Below are 14694 nucleotides of genomic sequence, written 5' to 3'. Positions count from 1 at the left end.
CGCAGCATTTTTTTTTTTCCAGGTTAATCCACTCCATCTAGTACTTTACTTGCTGCTTTTTTCATAACCCAGGGATTAAGAACGAACAGGAAGCAGAGGCAGAAACAAAAAAAAAAAAGAACGGTCGTATACCCAGCCACGTTCCAATCCTCACTTGGAATCCTCAGGTTTGCAACGCTCCATTAATAGCTCGGCCAAACCTGCTCCTATGCTGCGCACAATCTAAGCGGCCTCTGTACCCATCGTCGTCACGCCCATCATCATCATCGTCATCATCATCTACCTAGTTTCCCGTTTCTCCCTCCACTTACAGTGCAAGCAAGACCTTCGTTGACCGGGCCCGACCTCTATATACGCTTTTCCTCGACAAATTTTCTCTCCGTTAGGGCCGAACAAAATGGGAATGTCTGAGTAGTTCAAAGAAGCGGCGCAGAGTTTCTGCCCCGTTGCATCTCCATTTTCATACCTAACGGCGCGCGTCCCAGTGAAACAAAAGGTCGATTCCCACAAACACACACAAAATAAAACTACGTAAAAAAGAGGTCTTAAACGCAACCGCGCGCCTCTCGTGAAACAAGCCTTAACCACAACCCAAGCGCGATTGCCAGCGCTCCGTCACGCGGCGAAGTAGTAATCCGCGGCAATTGTGCGGCGAATATAATCCCTCCCAAAGCCTCCCACCAAGCGCGGAGCCTTTTTTATTGGATTAGGGGGAAACATACGACGACCGCGTCCTTCACGTGCCAAGCCTCTTTGCCAGCAAGAAGCCAGCTGCGTTTATAGCGACATCCTTGCGCGTCAGCCAAGGATATACACTACACTCCGAAGAATCGGGCGCACTTCGAGGGCGGCGATAAAGTCGCTCGGAGGGAAGCGCTGTTATGCACACGGTCGGGGAAACAACGTCGTCATACGCGGGGGCGCGATGCCAGGACCCGGAGACGCCGCGTTAAGCTTTGCTTTTACCGGGACGACGAATACGGTGACGGACCTTGGATGGGGCGAGAGATTAAACGACTGAGGTCTGCGTCAACAGCAGAACACACCACCGTAGCAGCAAATACCCACTCTCTTTTTCTCGTAAATAAATAAAGAAAGGTGGTGAAGCATCAATGATATGGTAAGTTTAACAAATTTCCGCTATGATCAAAAGATCATAGCGGAAATCAAAAGATCAAAGATCATAGATCATTGTTTTCTAAATGCCGTTTCTAGGCGATGTAATGAGGAACCCTTATATCCGTACGTCGATTATGGAGTACAAAACCTTCCCGTTCCTTACAATCTAGATAGTTGAACTTCGTTGAGCTGAAGGGGCCCGGAGATTACTTCGCTATAGCCGTAGCTTCGTTATAACAAGTGTTGACAGAGCTTCCAAGGGGAATCGTCATTCCTTCGCTATATCCATTATTTCGTTATAACGAGGTTCGACACGACGAATGCGTGCCGTACACTCTATCCCTGTCTTGCAATTCTTTAAATGCGTGTAACTACCGGCGAGCTCATCTCTTCAATATAGAACTCCGCGGTCAACATGCGATCCAAACTGCTAAGTACACAAAATGCAGCCGTTTGGGAACTTTCGCCTTTCTGCTGGGCTAAGGTTCTCACACGACGGCGCCACGCACGCAAAAGCTAGGCATGAGTTCACATTCCAGAAGTCGTCAGTGCTACCTGATTACGGCGTGTCTCGAGTGCCCAGCTTAGGGTAATGGGCGACCTCGCTTAAAGCCGGTTTTTCACGATGACGCGAACAAAACAAAGCAGGAAGGGGGGGGGGGGGGGGGGATACATTATAAAGATTCTTCCGAAGAATCTTCAGCGCCCTCACTGTGCGTCTATGCAAGTTTTGCGATACAATCAATCTACCTACAAATACGACGACGATGGATTTTTATGGCGCAAGTGCGTCTGTGGCCAAACAGCGACATAGCACAAGGTGCTTGCGATGCAATCTATTCAAGGTGGGGTCAAAAGCCCATTCCTCCAAGCATTCCACCCTAAAGAAGCCGCGCACCAGACAAAGGGAAAGCTCCTACCCATTGTATCACCGACGCGTAATCTCCTCGCAAATAAGCGCGAGACGCCTGAGCTCCAAAGATGACACACCGGGCAAGCTTAACAATAGGACAAAGCTTTCACAGCATACCGGCCATATGTTTCGTAAGGAAAAGCTCAACAGTTCCTACCGCCCATGCGCGGCGAGCCATGCTGGCCCGTCACTCTTCGGAGGATTACTCTGCAGAGCGAAATAAACAATGGCGCGCTGCGAAAAGGTCAGAACGGAACTGTCTGGTAAGCGTTGCAAGCACTCGTAGAAAAGGGTTGCAGTGCTAAGCGGGGGTGCCTTACTGAATTAGGTAAAACCCCAGCGCAACCGATACAGAGCATGGCGCTGACTCACAACCGAGGATCTTCGTTGCTGTCACCCGACAAATATGCGAAAACGAGCACTACCAACAAGCGGCGCTGCATCAAATATTGACAGCGTAGGCACTGACATGAAAATAAGTCGACTATCTTAGCAGCTATAGACTGGGGAAAGTGGCACTTTTTTTCCGCATTTTGTTTTTAAAGCTACAATGTCTTTGTCCTACGTAGTCAATCTTTGATGCAGTGCCACGTGCTGGCTGTGCTCATTTTAGCCCATTTATTGTGTGGTATCAATAAAGATCCTAGGTTGTGAGTCAGCGCTGTGTCTACCCCTTCGTTCTGTCTCAGATGCGCAGTGCCTTTACCCGTTCGACACGTACCGACTTGCTCAACAAAGTGCCATTTTGCGATACGCGCCCAACTGCCTTGAGACTCGCTCAGCTAACTCCGGAAGGAGCTAGAAGGCTATCGAAACGCATTCGTAAAGACACCGGCGCGAAACGTGCGGCAGAGAAGCCCAGCAATCGCCAAGATCGCCCAATGCGCTTATTCCGAGATCCCGAAACTTGATCGAAGTTCCTCATTCGGGAACATGCTCAAAAGTGATTGTACGGAATGAGACTCCACACATCTTACTTCCACAGAAAGCACGGAAGTGATGAAAGATTCCTTATCGTTTACCGGGAGCAGTCTTAACTGCCACTGCTAAATATTCAGACAAGCACGCGTAGCACTCGGGGCACGAGATTCCGTATGTACTCGAAATCAGGCTCCGTAATGCTGAGGGCGGAGAGAGCTGGTGTACTGTACTATCGACTCAACCGAAACCTCCACCCCAAGCGCTACTGCGGAAATTCGCTTAATTCGAACATCCGGTTTATGCGAATAGACGCCTCGGTCCCGTCAGCACCACGTGCATGAAAGGTGGCTCCCGTTCGTTTGCACTGCGCACAATTCGAAGACATTTTCGATACTCTTCGAGGTGGACTAATCGAGAGTCGGCTGTAATACGTTCGTCGTATCGAGTTAAAAACCGGCCTTGAAAGAACGCACTAGCAAGCCCAACACTACGGACAAGACGACGAGAACAGCCGTACGCGCAAAAGAATACGAAACGCACTCGCGCTGTACAACTTGGAGGACAGCTCTGGCGACCTAACGTAGGCACACACACACCAAGTCACGAAGGCGGGGGAGCGGTTCTGACCCCCTTTTCAGCGCCGTCAGCGCTGCCCCCTTCACGGACGCGTCTCTTCGGCCGGTCCGCCGCACAAGTGGCCGAAACGAGGTTAGCGAGGCGCCCGCGCGTGCGGCCGCGGCGCCGACGGCCACCCCCGGGCCGTTCAAGGGGGAGGGAGGGGGGGGTTCCACTTTCGCGTCGATTCGCGTGGCCGCACCTGACGGGGGTACGCGCAGCGCACACACCCACCCCCGCCACCGCTGCGGGAAGACGAGGGGGGAGGGGGGGGGGGGGGGGGTGAAAGGCAACAATGGACGACGTTGCAAGAAGCCCGATAACCCGTCCTCTCGATCGAGGCGGCCCGACGAGATTCGAAGGTGACCACTTTGGGTTCGACCTCCTCGCCTTGAAGTGCTCTCCAGGCGCAATTTAATTTCGCGAGATGACATGGGCCTTTGCTATGGAAGCTAGGATATTTTATGCTCCGCCGTCACCATTACTAAATCAGTGACCATCACGCAGGAAAAAGTTCGTTGGTCTTGCTCGGCCAAAACTGGAGACATCACCCTCGCACTGATTGTGACTAAAGTCCCTTTATGAGCTTTTCTAAAAAGAGCTCATCTAGGGACTTTAATTGTGACGTACCCAGCACAGATACGGCCACGAGTCAGGCGAAGGAAAGGAGACGCCGCACGTCGAGTGGATCCCGTACGCTTATAACCTGATGGAGGCCCAGTGTCGGCTCCTGTTACTTGCGGGACGAACACAAAGGGGAAGTGACAATTCCACTAGTGAACGACACGCACACCACTGAGAGGTCCGGCCGGACGTACAGTGGGGGAAAAAAAAATCTCTGGACCTTGTGCTCCGTAAACAAAGTCGACTGTTCCATTATTAGCCGGCGGCTAGCGACCACACTTGTGGAGGAGAAAGGCAGAAATCTTTTTCGACTCCGTAAGTGTAGTCTCCACGCGGCGGCTGCTAACAGAACTATCGCCTTTGTTTAAGGAGCACGTGGTCCAGAGACTTATGTCCCCGACTGTACCATCCCAGCTAAAACTGGAGCTAGGGTGAGTTGGTAATCTATTGAGTAATGCAGCGCGATTTCAAACTGGGAGTCTTCCTTCGTCCTTGGGTGTCTTCCTTCGTCCCAGTTTCGAATCGCGCTGCATTACTCAATGATGTGCAATCCCGCCGCTGGCAACCGACCTCTCCCACGGGGCGCAGTCCATGAGGAGTGGGTCAGTTTCACGGAGATATTAATGGGCACACTGCACCCTCGCGACGCGGATTACAATGACTTCATTTCCTGCGGATGTACAAAGGAACTGTGTGCGCGACATCACATTTTCCTCCTTAATTCTTTTTTTATTATTAGTTTCCTTTATTTTTCTGCGATAACCGCGCGCTGAGCCTTCTCGGCGGTCAAAGGCGTTGCCGTCGGTGTGGAAAACTAGTAACCAAAAACTCCTGCGTTCCGGTGACTGCTGCCCAGGCGGACCTGAGCCGAAAGGGCCATTGGGACAGCGGTCTTGAGAATGCACCACGCACGTGCGGCCATCACGTGATCCAGGTGCGCCCTGCAGTAGGCGTCCTCGTGGATACGGGAATGCAGCGAAAAGCGTGGCGGCTTGTTTCCTCTTCCTTTCTATCACTATTTCTTGTTACCTTTATTCCCTGCTTTCTTTCTTAAGCACATGACGGTTGCCATCGGCTCCACCGGATGAAGCGGGGGAAATTCGCTATCGCTACTCTCTGCTGCTGCGCGAGTCCCTCCCGAAGACGGCCGTGACGGGGATCGCTCGCACTCAAACGGCGCGCCTTATCGCACACCGAGTATGGCTAACAATGGGATTGTTTACTGCCTACACGCACAAGGGCTGCAACGCCGCTGCTGGGCAAGATGTACGGTCTCGAGTGTCCCCTCGTCTTCGAGACGACAGCTACACGGGGAGCTGATCGTCCAACGAGTAGCCAGTACGCAGGCACCTGCTCGAACACACCAAAGGTGTCAATACCCTTTCAAACACTGGAGGGCACCGGTAACTTGATGGCGGTGACGTCATCACAACCTGTCCACCGGGTTGTGAGCTACCTGCTTTCTAGGGAGCAATCGGAAAACAATGTGACATACGCAATGCCGGCACCGTCACAGAGTAGCGGATACAGCTAGCAGTCCGAATATGGCGGACTTACGCAAACAAACACACATAGAAGCTACAACAGAATCTGCGTCATATGTGAAACCTAGTTTTCGTTTTCTTTTTCTCTGCTGGAGAAAGCGGAAGGGCTCTCGCGATGATTGTGCCGGTTTCGTGTACCGAACAGTCCCCATCGCTCGCGCGCCACAAAATGGGCGAAAAAGCTTTGAAAAGTAAAAAAAAAAAACAAACAGAGGCGATGACGGCCCGACTCGAAGCGCGAAAGGTGCGTCGAGAGAGCGGGCAACGCAAAAACCTCGAGAACCGCCGCCTCAGCGGGGCCGGATACACGGGCGCGGAAAATGCGCCCAGGAGACATCATTAGGCGGAGAGGCATAAATCACGTTTCCGAAGCGAGAGCCAAGTGCCGCTCCGAATCGACCAGCCATTCTGTCAGGACCGCGGGCGTTTAGTTGTACACCCTCCCGAGCGTTCTTGCAACCCCCACCCAAGCGCGTGGTCACGTGAGTAGGGGATACTACGAGAGATTTAGCACAGCGCGATCCCCTTCCGCGCGCCGCCAGTGCGCACGCGCTGATAGGTAGGCGATAGGCAGGCGTGCCCTCAGGACGATCTGCGCATGCACAGTGGCTACTCGCGGAAGCGGATCGCGATGAGCTAAATCTCTCTACTGACGGCCAAATATTGGCAAATGCGCTCTCCCCCGTGCTCTCCTGGTCAATGACTGTTCGCTTTCCTATTTAGACAGTTCATACTGCCGGGACTAAAGTGCCAGCTCGAATAAACCGATGAGTCGAATCAACGAGAATCCATGGTGTAATACGGTGCTGACCCAACGTGCCTATTCAACTCGTCGCAGCCTGTTACAACACCTAACTTCCGTAGTTTTGCCCAATACGAAAAAAAAAAGAATAGAATGAATCCCCGCTCCAGAATGACAAAAAAAAAGGAAATGGAAAATTAAATAAACCAGGGCAGAACACCACACCGTTCAATGACTGTTGGCTTTCCTGTTTAGACAGTTCATACTGACGGGAAACCGACGAGTCGAATCAACGAGAATCCATGGTGTCTTCATAATGACGGTGGCGACCCAACTTGTGTATTCAACTCGTAACAGCCTGTTACAACACCTAATCTTCGAAGTTTCGCCCAATACAAAAAAAAAAACTAAAAGAATGAATCCCCGCTCCAGAATGACAAACAAAAGGAAATTAAAAAAAAATTAAAAATTAAAAGAAATTTTAGAAATGAAAAGAAATTAGAAAAAAACCAGGGCAGAACACCACACCGCCGCAAATCGGGGAAAACGTTTTCGTACAGACGTCCGCGCCGGCTTCTCAGGCCTGTGATTTGGTCCCGAGGTACACGGTTCCTGCAAGCGCCACGGCGGTTGTACTCGTCTGGAAAAAGCCACAGCACGGCAGTACGCGATAGAGCAAAACAACAAGAACAAAAAATAGCTCCAGGCATCGGCCTAGCAGTGCACAGCAGTGAACTCAATCGGCGGCAGCCTCCGTGGCCGATGCCTTTTGGGCGCATTAATGACCCAGATGGGTCCGCTCTCGTTTCTGCCGCAGGTCCCTCTCTCCCCAATCACCCTCCCTCTCCCTCGTGGCGACAAAGCCGCGAAGACACCGGACTCCCCGGTGCGGTCACTTACCAACAATACGAGAAGGAACATTTCGCACTACTCAAGAAGCAAATTCGCTTCGTAATCTGCCTCGAACTTGAAAATAGGACACGCTTATAATGTGCTCCCTTTGCTGGAGAGGAGAACACTTGCAATAAAATGCGCCGCCGCCACCACAGCGAAAAGTTCTGTTATGTGGTTTCATTATCCATTGATCAACTAGTTAGGAGCAAAGTTACAAGAAAAAGTTAGCGCAAAAAGCGGACAAGGGACAGAAAGAAAGGACACATAAGACGTTCACGCGAGCTCATGTGTCCTTTCTTTCTGTCCCTTGTCCGTTTTTTGCGCTAACTTCTTCAGAAAAACGCATCACCAACTAGCCCGGCAGCTTGCTCTCCTCAAGTTACAAGAGACGCAAATAAATAAGAGAACTCTGCGAAAGTTCGTTAACGACAAAAAAAAAACGCAGGTCTTCTGTTTTGTGTTCTTGTCCCTGTCTTCCGAAGCTTCTTTTTTAGAAGCTCTAATCCTCATGCATATGTCACTGCCTCCCTGAAGGTGATAGAAAAGCGGTGTTTGTAATCTGTCTAGACGACTTGAGCTGCGTTACAGTCATCCAGCGCTTACGTATCAACGAGAACAAAAACAAACAAAAAAAAAGAGCAAGGTGCACGACGCGTAATACAGCAAAATAAAACTGATAGGAGCAAAGCCGTATTTCTTCAGTATCGCATGATCCGTGAAAGCGAAACTACGACGAAACCTTGGTTTATATTCGATTCATTAAGTAAACAGCACTAACCGTGCCTTGGGCAGAGATTTACAGCGACATGTCAACACTACTGAATCACTGGAAAACATTAAGCTCGGGTACTCTTCGCAGGCACCACCTTGCCTATTCAATACCAGCTTCGAAAGACGCGCAGCATTCAAAAGCAAACAGAACCGCGTCCGTAAACGCGTAGCCAGCTCGGGCAAAGTAGGTCTTCTTCAGCGTCGCGGTGGCCGGGGCTATTACGTCCGTGCATACATCTGCATCGCTGATAAACGCACATCGGATGCAGGTGTAGATATGTGTGTCAAGATATACATCTGCACGTCTAGCAGCCCCAGTGGACGCCGAACGCTACCCAGCCGATCGCTCACAGGCGATAAGAGGTGACCGCGAAGCGAGCAGGCCGCCGTAGCACCCTTCGTCACGAATGAATGAAATAAAACGTGTCTTTATTTTTACTTTTCTTTTCCTAAGCAGGAGAAATGAAAGCTCCGCAGAGGCGTGCGTAAGCGTCGTTTACTCAATGGGTGCGCAGACGATAAGCTGGGCAAGTCCTAGCCTCGAACAGCGCGCCGTCGTCTGCCCGACTCGTTCAACGGCAGTCGGCGCATCGTACACATAACAGCTCGGCTGAATGGTTTGGTTTGGTTTATGGGGTTTAACGTCCCAAAGCGACTCAGGCTATGAGAGACGCCGTAGTGGAGGGCTCCGGAAATTTCGACCACCTGGAGACCTTTCAACGTGCACTGACATCGCACAGTACACGGGCCTCTAGAATTTCTCCTCCAAAGCTGACACGCAACTCCCCGCAGCATGTTATCTGGATCTTACCAGAAAACTGATCAGCCTCGATACGACAAAGACATCTTGCTTTCTAAGTGCTTGGCAGAAGGAACAACCAAATAATAATAATAATAATAATAATAATAATAATAATAATAATAATAATAATAATAATAATTCAGGGGACACTTTGGCTCTCTAAAGTGCTGCAAGGCGAAAGCGTTTCCTGGCCACTGTTTGTTTTTATTTACTTTTTATTTTTTCATAATTTGTTTTTTATTTATTTATTGCTCCTTTTCTTAATTTTCTTGTTTTTATTTTTATTTCCACATCTTATTTTTATTCTGTTCTTATTTTTGTTTATTTTCTTAGTTTTATTTTTTATTTTCCTTTTCTTGACTTTACTCCTATTTTATTTTATTTATGAAGCCCATGCATTCACTAGATGCGCCTTTATTCATGCTGGAACCTTGAGCCTTTTAAGCAGTGACGCCGAAAGGCGGACGAATCTGCCGACGCGTCTGTCGACACGGCTGCCGACGCGTCTGTCGACACTCCTGCCGACGCGTCTGCTAACGACAGTATGAGGCATTAAAGGCTTTCGCCTTAATAATAATAATCACGATAAACAGAAACAAACACAAGTTACCGAACATAACGAGGGTCGAGATGTACTGAATAAGCGAAATCTCGAGCGACAAGCACGAAACGCGAAGTTACCGGGACATCGGACCAAGACGAGATGGGCTTCATGATCGAAGACAGTTTTTCCGGCACCCGACCTCTCCCTCCGTCACACCCCGATGTTAAAACGTTCATTCAGGTCATGGGAACACGATCGCCCACTTACGATGGGAAAGCAGTGCGCGAGTCTCCTCCTAAGTGATCGATTTTTGTCGTGGATGCAGTGATTTATTTCTCCACTCTTTTTTTTTTTGTTTTTTATATTCAGGTACTAGAGCCGGCAAGCAGAATGTGCATCGGACATCGGAAAATGCCTAGCCAGAGTGCTTTGCTGTGTCCGCTCCGCGAAATGCCGATCTTGTCTCCATGGCAGCAGACCGCTGCTTTCCTGGCCACACAAGGAGATGAGAGATGTGCAGGTTCTTACGAAATGATCAGAAGTACGGTACTTCAATGATCGCTCAAATACTACGAAGATCATTCTTCTGTGATAACTTTGCGAGCTCGATTGGCCTCCGCGTGCTGGCTCAGGTGAGATCCCGGCGTTCTACTGCGTACGATAGAGCACGCAACACTGTAGACGATCTCGACAAAGCTTTTTGCTGCGTAAACAGCAGTCATTTCGCAGAACAAAACAACAAAAGTATCACCGCGTCAACATCTGACGGCCCCTTTCACTACGAGATGCCAACGAACTTGGGGGGGCGTGGGCGTGGGGGAACCACGCCGAACGCCGTTGTTTACGGCTAGATTTAGGACCACTGAGGCCTCTTAAGCGACGGCTTGAATGGCTAAAATTAGACTGCACGGACTGAAAGACGGTTCCGGTCCTGAGACGCCGCAGTGCTTTCTTTTTTTTTCCTTCTTGTGATGCTCAATCAGGCTGTGACTACAAGCACAGTATGCGGCGAGCTCAGTCAAGGCGCTTTTACGCGAAATGTTCTCGGATCGGTGAGCCCCTGCGACAAGCTTGAATAGAGCACTCCAGCTGCGTTTGGGCATAAGTTCAAAGCTTGCAGCAGAAATATTTACCGGACAACTGCGCAGGTTTACAAGATGCTCTCAGCCGCTGGCTAAGCACGGGGGTGAATGAAAGCGTGAAGCCGACCAACAGGGAGTAACGAAATTAGTGGTAGCGCGCACCATAGGCGTTCAGGCGCCTCTCGCAGCAGAACGACTTTTACAGTTTGCCAGAAGCTTGTTGGAAGAAGCTACGTTACCGACGGAGACACAGCAAAGAACAGGAGTGATTATTTCAGACCCGCGCTACGTGTTAAAGGGCCGAAGCCACGCAAGCGAGCACTGTAATGAAAACGAATCCCACTCACCGTATTCTATGAAGTTGGTCATGGTCTTCTCCTTTCGCAAAGAAGAGTTGCAGCACTCATCGTATAGCACGATTAACACGTCCAGGAGCCCTTCGACAGTGAACGCTTTGCCGCTGACCAGCACCGGTCCGCCCAGGAACATCTGTTCCAGCTCGCGGATCCGGTCGTCCGGACAGCGTTGGTCCGTTCGCTTGGACATCGCGGCTCACCGACGATGGTCCAAATTTGAAGCTCTGTTCTTCTTCACCTGATCGCTTATCCGGATCATGCGAAACGCCGTGCCGCCCCGAATGGGACTTGGACGCAGACGACACACATTCGATCCCCTGGAGGTGCGGGCATTCCGGAGACGACACAATCGGCCCAGAGCCACGTATAAACACTGTCTATGCGGCGCCGATGGAACATGACGCGTTCAATCTAGCCTGAGCGAACCATCGTACACACGGCCAGCTCGTCGTTACGCGTACACCACGCACACACGCACAGAACCACACACAGAGAACCGCACTTCACACCCGCTTAGGCTTAGTGGCCGCACGGAGAGCCCGAGCGCCTGTGAGGTGTGGGCAGCGTAACAGAGATGACTGGTCGGTGCTTGTGTTTCGGAGTCTTGTACGGCGCGCGCAGAGGTTCGCAGCTAAGCTGCTAAGGTGAAGTGGAGTACAAAAATGAAAACTGCAAGCTTGCCTACGCCATAAAAAAATTACCTAACGAAGCAGCGCCGAAAATTGCTACTACTAAACCTGTCAAGCTAAGCGCACTCGTTTGCGCATCCGCTGCTCCTATCCGCATACTCCGCCAATGGCGGATCTCTCGTAGAGAGCATTGGGATTGTAAGGTTTGGAAAAACAACAACAGATGTCGCTACCCTTGAAAACGAAACTGAAACAAGCTAACGTTAGGTAGTGGAACTGAAAGTGAAACTGTTGACTCTTGTGTAATGTGATGTTTTTGTTCACGTCAGAATCGTAAGAGGAAATGTTTTCCAAGCGCTTGTTTTATTTCATATATAACGTCGCAGTCAACTACATGCATCAAGAAAATATTTTATGCAAGTTCGTGCGCTTTTCAGACACCAAAGTCCCCACCAGCTTCCTTAACTGGTTAATGTTTATATAATGCATTCTGTTTATTTATTTTCAATTCAGTGAGATAAAAACTGAGCCACTGACCACAGTAATCTTTCTTTGGGCTTGCAAAACTCTAGTTTTATTTGGCTCTGGCTTAGCTAGTATAAGGAAGGCGAAAAAAAGGCCCTGGGAGGTGGTGTTTCCAGCCCTCACTCAAAAAGTACTCAACTGAACTACTAACATAGTGTAAAAGGTCTAGTGCACTATAATACTAGAAAATTCTGAAATATTGAAAGCGACAGTTGACTGATTTTTACCAGCTAAATTTTATTTGCAGATATCAACAGCTCCTTCCCCCCATATAAACGAATACCCGTATATGGCAGTGGGGAAACACAGCAGAACAATATAAAACCATTTTTTTTTTTTCCATGTGGTAGCTTCGCTTTCTCCCGGCAGTCGGCGACCCTCAATAAAGTCAATAAAGTGACTCTATGCAACTCTATGCACACCAATCAATGCCAACCAAGGAGGTTATATTTTTTATTATAACCTCCTTGACACCAACGTTAAAAACGTTGATGCACACCATAAAGTTATCCACACAATGCCTGCCGTGTCGCCTAGACAACGTAAAACGGTAACAATTTTTTTTTTTTTCAGTTTAAATAACTAAACACTTGACAAAGTGGCACTCGCCATTACTCTTAATCAAAAATGATGCTAGTAGCATCTATTTATTTATCTGTCTATCTGATCGTAACACTGAACGAGATGCATAAGTTTTATTAGCACTACGATTGAAAGTAATAAGGTGGTTTTGAAAATACTATCAATAAAGTAATACTCTAATGGCCATCACAGAAGCTAACAACTATGGGCAGCAACGCTGCCGATGGCAGCGTCACTGGCAGCATAGTGGCAGTCCACCTTTCTGAAAACATTAAGGAAATGGTTAATTATTAATTGAAAAAAAAAAAGCAGACTATTGTCAAAGCTTTTTTTGTCATCTGTCCATGAAGGTAATCAGGATAGGAAATTCTAAGGTAAAGAATTTTGATGCCCCTACTTGTTTAAAAAGCTGACTTTGCTCACGGTTCACCGTTGTAATCATGGTTAAGCATAGCCAATGCTGCCAAGTCAAGTTCTTTCCTTCCTCCATGTGCCAAGTGCTGTTTTTGTCGGATATTCGCGTCCTCCGCGGCGACGACGAAGCAAAGAAAGCCGTTGTCTCAGCAATCGCAGTGGTGGCGCCATCTCGTCTGTCAGCTATAAAGATTCGGAAAAGGAGGAAGTGGGGGTGTTTTGCGGGAGGTTTGAAGACGCTTTTTTACGAAAGATTTGAATGAACGTCAAGGACGCAAAGTGGGTCAACACCGGGCAAAATTTTGGTAGTGATCACTTCATCCTTAACATCACGTTCCCCACGAAAAAACCCGAAAACAAAGCTAAATAAATACGAACCGCGGAATGGGACAAGTTCAGGGAACTTCGCGACAAAACAGCTCCAAAGGAGATGTCTAACCTCAGCGACTGGGTTATCTCCCTGAATGAGGATGTCAGCTCCACTAGTGTTGTGGTGCCAGTTGAGAAAGAGGAGCAGATTGCAGACTCAAAACTCTTAGACCTGTGGCAGGCACAAAAAGGCCTCCAAAAATGCAGGAAGAAGCAAAAACACAACAAGCGACTCCGCAAAAAATTGGCAGAGGCTCAGCTGGGTTAAGCCTGGAAATTGCGAGAGCAACTTCATCCGTTTCTTCAGCCCGCCGTCGTTTCCTAGCTTGAGCGAATCGTTGTAGCCTTGCCATGTGCATGTCGGACGACATGTCCTGGCTGTAACGCACAGCGTGGTTACGCCGGGACGACTGCGATGTTGTTGTTGTTGTTGTGACTGAGAGAAGGATGAAGAGGAAATTGCACGGGCCTGCTACTGGCTCGAGCCAAGCCACCACCGCTGCCACGTGCAGATAGAGGAGAGTTAAAAGATCAGAGGAAGGAGAGAGAGGAAAGGAAAGACGTGCGTCGCAGCAACAAATGCGCCCGCCGGAGCGGACGCTGCTGAAAAAATCAGATAAGCGGCCGAAGCCGCGCTCGCCGAAGCGAGGACAGATTAACCTTGAGCAGAGCGACGAGCCGGGTCGGAGCCCGATATATCTCCGTCTGGCGTGACGTCATCACAGCGAGCGCCTCCTCGCGGCAGCGGCGCGCAGCTGCTGCTCGGCGCACCGTGGTTACGCTGGGACGACCGCGACGAGACGAGTTGGGGCTCTGGGTGCGTTCCAATTCTCTAGACGTCCGACAAGACGTCTAGTTTGACGTCTAGGAAGCCGTCTACATGTCTACATATTGCAACGTGTCTACTTCACGCGCCACCTTGCGGCATATAAACTGAACTAACATTTGGGAATAGTTGCACTCCTATGTTCTTAAAAATTCTTAATAAAACAAGTTAAAAACGCGCTGTTAGCAGTTTGCTAGTTCTTATTTTATTTTTTTTTTCTGCAATAATGGTGCGTTCATCGCTACCGCTTCAGCAGACGATCTCACCCGCACGATTTCCTCTCGCTCGATTCACAAATATAATCGTAGGTCCACAAAGACGGCTTTATTTGCCACCAGTTCCTATAAAAATCAACTTAACGGAATGACTGACACTTGAAAGATGGTGCGTCTCCGGGCTCCAGTGCCCGACAAGAGCACGGC

General features: G+C 49.4%; 1 protein-coding gene across 5 annotated transcripts in view; it reads right to left on the bottom strand.

The window, feature by feature from the left end:
• Positions 1 to 11757, bottom strand: part of gek (serine/threonine-protein kinase gek) — a 139574-nt gene extending 127817 nt beyond the window's left edge. For 2 of the 5 annotated variants that reach the window (XM_089557255.1, XM_089557256.1), the window contains exon 1: positions 10919 to 11757. In XM_089557255.1, the coding sequence (XP_089413381.1) occupies positions 10919 to 11117 (199 nt within the window). In that variant the 5' untranslated portion in view covers positions 11118 to 11757. The remainder of the gene's footprint in view (positions 1 to 10918) is intronic. The other 3 variants (XM_089557258.1, XM_089557259.1, XM_089557257.1) reach the window with 2 other exon arrangements.
• Between the last annotated feature and the right edge of the window lie 2937 nt (positions 11758 to 14694).

Source organism: Amblyomma mixtum, chromosome 8 (genome assembly GCF_055824585.1).
Source record: "Amblyomma mixtum isolate Tamu chromosome 8, ASM5582458v1, whole genome shotgun sequence".
In the NCBI taxonomy this organism is placed as follows: domain Eukaryota; kingdom Metazoa; phylum Arthropoda; class Arachnida; order Ixodida; family Ixodidae; genus Amblyomma; species Amblyomma mixtum.
Note: the sequence above shows the minus strand (reverse complement) of the source record. Positions and strands in the feature narration are given on the sequence as shown.